Source organism: Dipodomys ordii, unplaced genomic scaffold (genome assembly GCF_000151885.1).
Source record: "Dipodomys ordii isolate 6190 unplaced genomic scaffold, Dord_2.0 Scaffold26, whole genome shotgun sequence".
Classification (NCBI taxonomy): domain Eukaryota; kingdom Metazoa; phylum Chordata; class Mammalia; order Rodentia; family Heteromyidae; genus Dipodomys; species Dipodomys ordii.
The window spans coordinates 15,357,938-15,360,535 of record NW_012267242.1 but is presented as its reverse complement, the minus strand read 5'-3'; the positions used below and the strand labels follow the sequence as shown (position 1 = coordinate 15,360,535).

The following is a 2,598-nucleotide window of genomic DNA, read 5'->3' as shown; positions in this document are numbered from 1 at the left end:
GCGCTGTCCCTCAGCTCTTCAGCTCAAGGTGAGCGCTCTACCACTTGAGCTACAGCGCCACTTCCGGTTTTCTGGTGGTTTATTGGAGTTAGGAGTCTCATGGTCTCTCCTGCCCGGACTGGCTTTGAACCATGATCCTCAGATCTCAGCCTCCTGAGTAGCTAGGATTACAGGCGTGAGCAATCAGCGCCCGGCGTTGTTGTTGTTTTTAAACAAAAACAACAAAACCAGGTCTTGCTATGTAACCCAGGCTGGCCTCAAACTCATGATCTTTTTGCCTCAGCCTCTTGAGTTCTGAATTTACAGAATGTGTCACCATATATATACCTAGCTATAAAAATTCTTTCTAGCCAGGCATCAGTGGCTCATACCTGTAATCCTAGCTACTCAGGAGGCTGCGATCTTAGGATCATGGTTCAAAGCCAGCTGCAGAAGAGTCTGTGAGACTAATTAACCCCCAGAAAACCAGAAGTGACATTACAGCTAAAAACAACAACAACTTTTCCTTAGGGCTCAAGAAGACAATCTTGGACTTCCTTCTCTGATGTTTGCCTGCCAAAGTAGTATTTTACAATGATACAAAACCAAAAGATTTGCCAGGTTCAAGACCTCCACTCCCATGCAAAACAGTTTGGATGGTCCACTCTCTACAGAGCTGAAGTCAAGTTGATGGGCTGAATAAGTACATAGTGAAAGTCTTCACCTGTTAAAAGTTGCCACAAAGCCACAGCTCAATTGCACACCTGTGCAAAATGAAAAGGACTGGCTTCCTCAAGTCATGAGTCTCTTACCTCCTTCAGCCGGGCAATGGCATCTCCTGTCTCTGGGTGCCCTATCTCATCCTCAGTCAGCACCTTGACGATCTGGGAGAAGTGCTGGATGAAATCCTGCTTCTCTTGGGCATAAGCATTAGATTTCTGGTCTCCATTCATTCTGAGAGAGGAGCAAAATGTTCTGAGGAATGGAAAGACAAATGAAAAGGCTGATCCCACATTTCCCTCCCCAAGGCCCCTCACCTCAACCACACTCACCGAAGCTCATTTGTCCACACTTGGCACCAGCAGCGGGCACCATGCCAGGACCCCAGGGCTGGGTACCAATGCACCAGAGAAGGCCTCCGTAGGGAACATAGCCATCTCTCCTGGGGTACCCAGCAGGGGGCTGGCAGCAAGAAGACCCCCACAGATCTCAGCCAACGGGACAGGGGCATAGGGAGGGGGCATCAAGCACTCCCTGCAGGGGCAAGTACCAAAGGATGCATGGTGGCAGCTCCCCTTATCATACCAAAACCCACCTCCCAACTTGATCCAGAATGCCCTACCCTGTGGTGGATGAAGCTTGTAAGTAGTTCCCATGAAGAGAACTAAACGAATATTTGGGTTACTGACACCCAACAGATCTTAAAGTGAAGCAGTTAAAACTGAATTCCTTATGTCTTCAAGTCTGTGTGCACAAAGTTTGGGGAGATACAGAGCAAAGCACCTCAGCACTAGGGGCTGGAAGGACCCTTTTTAAAGCAATCCATCATGCAGACGTTAATCTGAGGCCTTGGAGGTTCAGAAGGCAGCTGAGCAGAAGGAGAGCCAATCTAGCACGCAGGCCTCCCCTGGTAGGAGGTGGAGAGGCTGGCCTGGGTCTGAAGTTCGCCTCAGAGAACTGGGACTAAAGCCCACGAGCGATCTGGACATGTAGTCTGCAGCACCAGGACTGGACATCCTGAGTCTTTACAGAAGCGCTGAGATTTTGCAAGTGTTCTGCTAAGAATAACTTGGAGGATGGGGGGGAGGAGGGGCACGGGGCGGTCCTCGCAGCAGGAGTAACGTGGGAGCTAAGCATATTGGGGACTTTGGAAAAGTACAAGGGTGAAGTTTGGAAGTGTCCAAAAACATTAACGGCCACTTAGTTGGGCCCGACCGCCCCACTCCCCCGACGGAAAACTCTGACACAACAGGCTGGGCTACCTTACAGTACCCCTAGAGGTAAGGCCCGATTCCGAACCTCAACCTCCAGTCCCAGCGCGCAGTCTTTCTCACCTGTTCCGGGATGCAGGGTCTTGCTGGTCCAGATTGTTGGCGGGGTACACCTAAAAGCAGAACACGCTCCGCGCTCAGCAATCTGGGCCTAGTAGTTCTGTTCCATCTTTCTCTGTGAGTAGAGACAGAACAATAGACTACAACTCCCAGCATGCCACAGGAGGGACAGCGACAACGTGATATTGCGCGGTAGGCAGGGCGTCACTGATTGGCTGATTTCCCTCGTGTGAGCATGGGCCCTGTGACGGATGACCAATGAAAGGCTGCGAACCGAAGAATCGTCTCCCCGCCCCCGCCGCTCCCCAGAAGCCGCGCGACCGTGCCGGGGAGGGTGTTGGGCCGCTGGGAGGTTGCTACAGTCGAACCAGGTTGGTAATTCTGCCACTCTAGCCCACGGCTGTGGCCTTGACTCTATGCTTTCCTGTACAGCCAAAGGTTATGTTAGTAGAATCAGCTTTGCCACTTACAAGTCCTAACTCAGGCAAACATTTAATATATCTAATCCTATGTGGAGTGTGGCGATGTACTTCCCACCACTCTGAAGACGGAGGTAGGAAAATCTCGA

At 51.1% G+C, this 2,598-nt stretch overlaps 1 protein-coding gene across 4 annotated transcripts in view; it reads right to left on the bottom strand.

Annotated features, from left to right (window-relative positions):
* Positions 1–2,144, bottom strand: part of Fdps (farnesyl diphosphate synthase) — a 14,265-nt gene extending 12,121 nt beyond the window's left edge. The window contains exons 1-2 of one of the 4 annotated variants that reach the window (XM_013015241.1): positions 2,034–2,144; positions 792–954 (exon numbers count right to left, since the gene is read on the bottom strand). In XM_013015241.1, coding sequence (XP_012870695.1) covers positions 792–932 — 141 coding nt within the window. In that variant the 5' untranslated portion in view covers positions 933–954; positions 2,034–2,144. Of the gene's footprint in view, positions 1–791; positions 955–1,031; positions 1,244–2,033 lie in introns of those variants that run through there. The other 3 variants (XM_013015243.1, XM_013015240.1, XM_013015239.1) reach the window with 3 other exon arrangements.
* Positions 2,145–2,598: the final 454 nt, after the last annotated feature.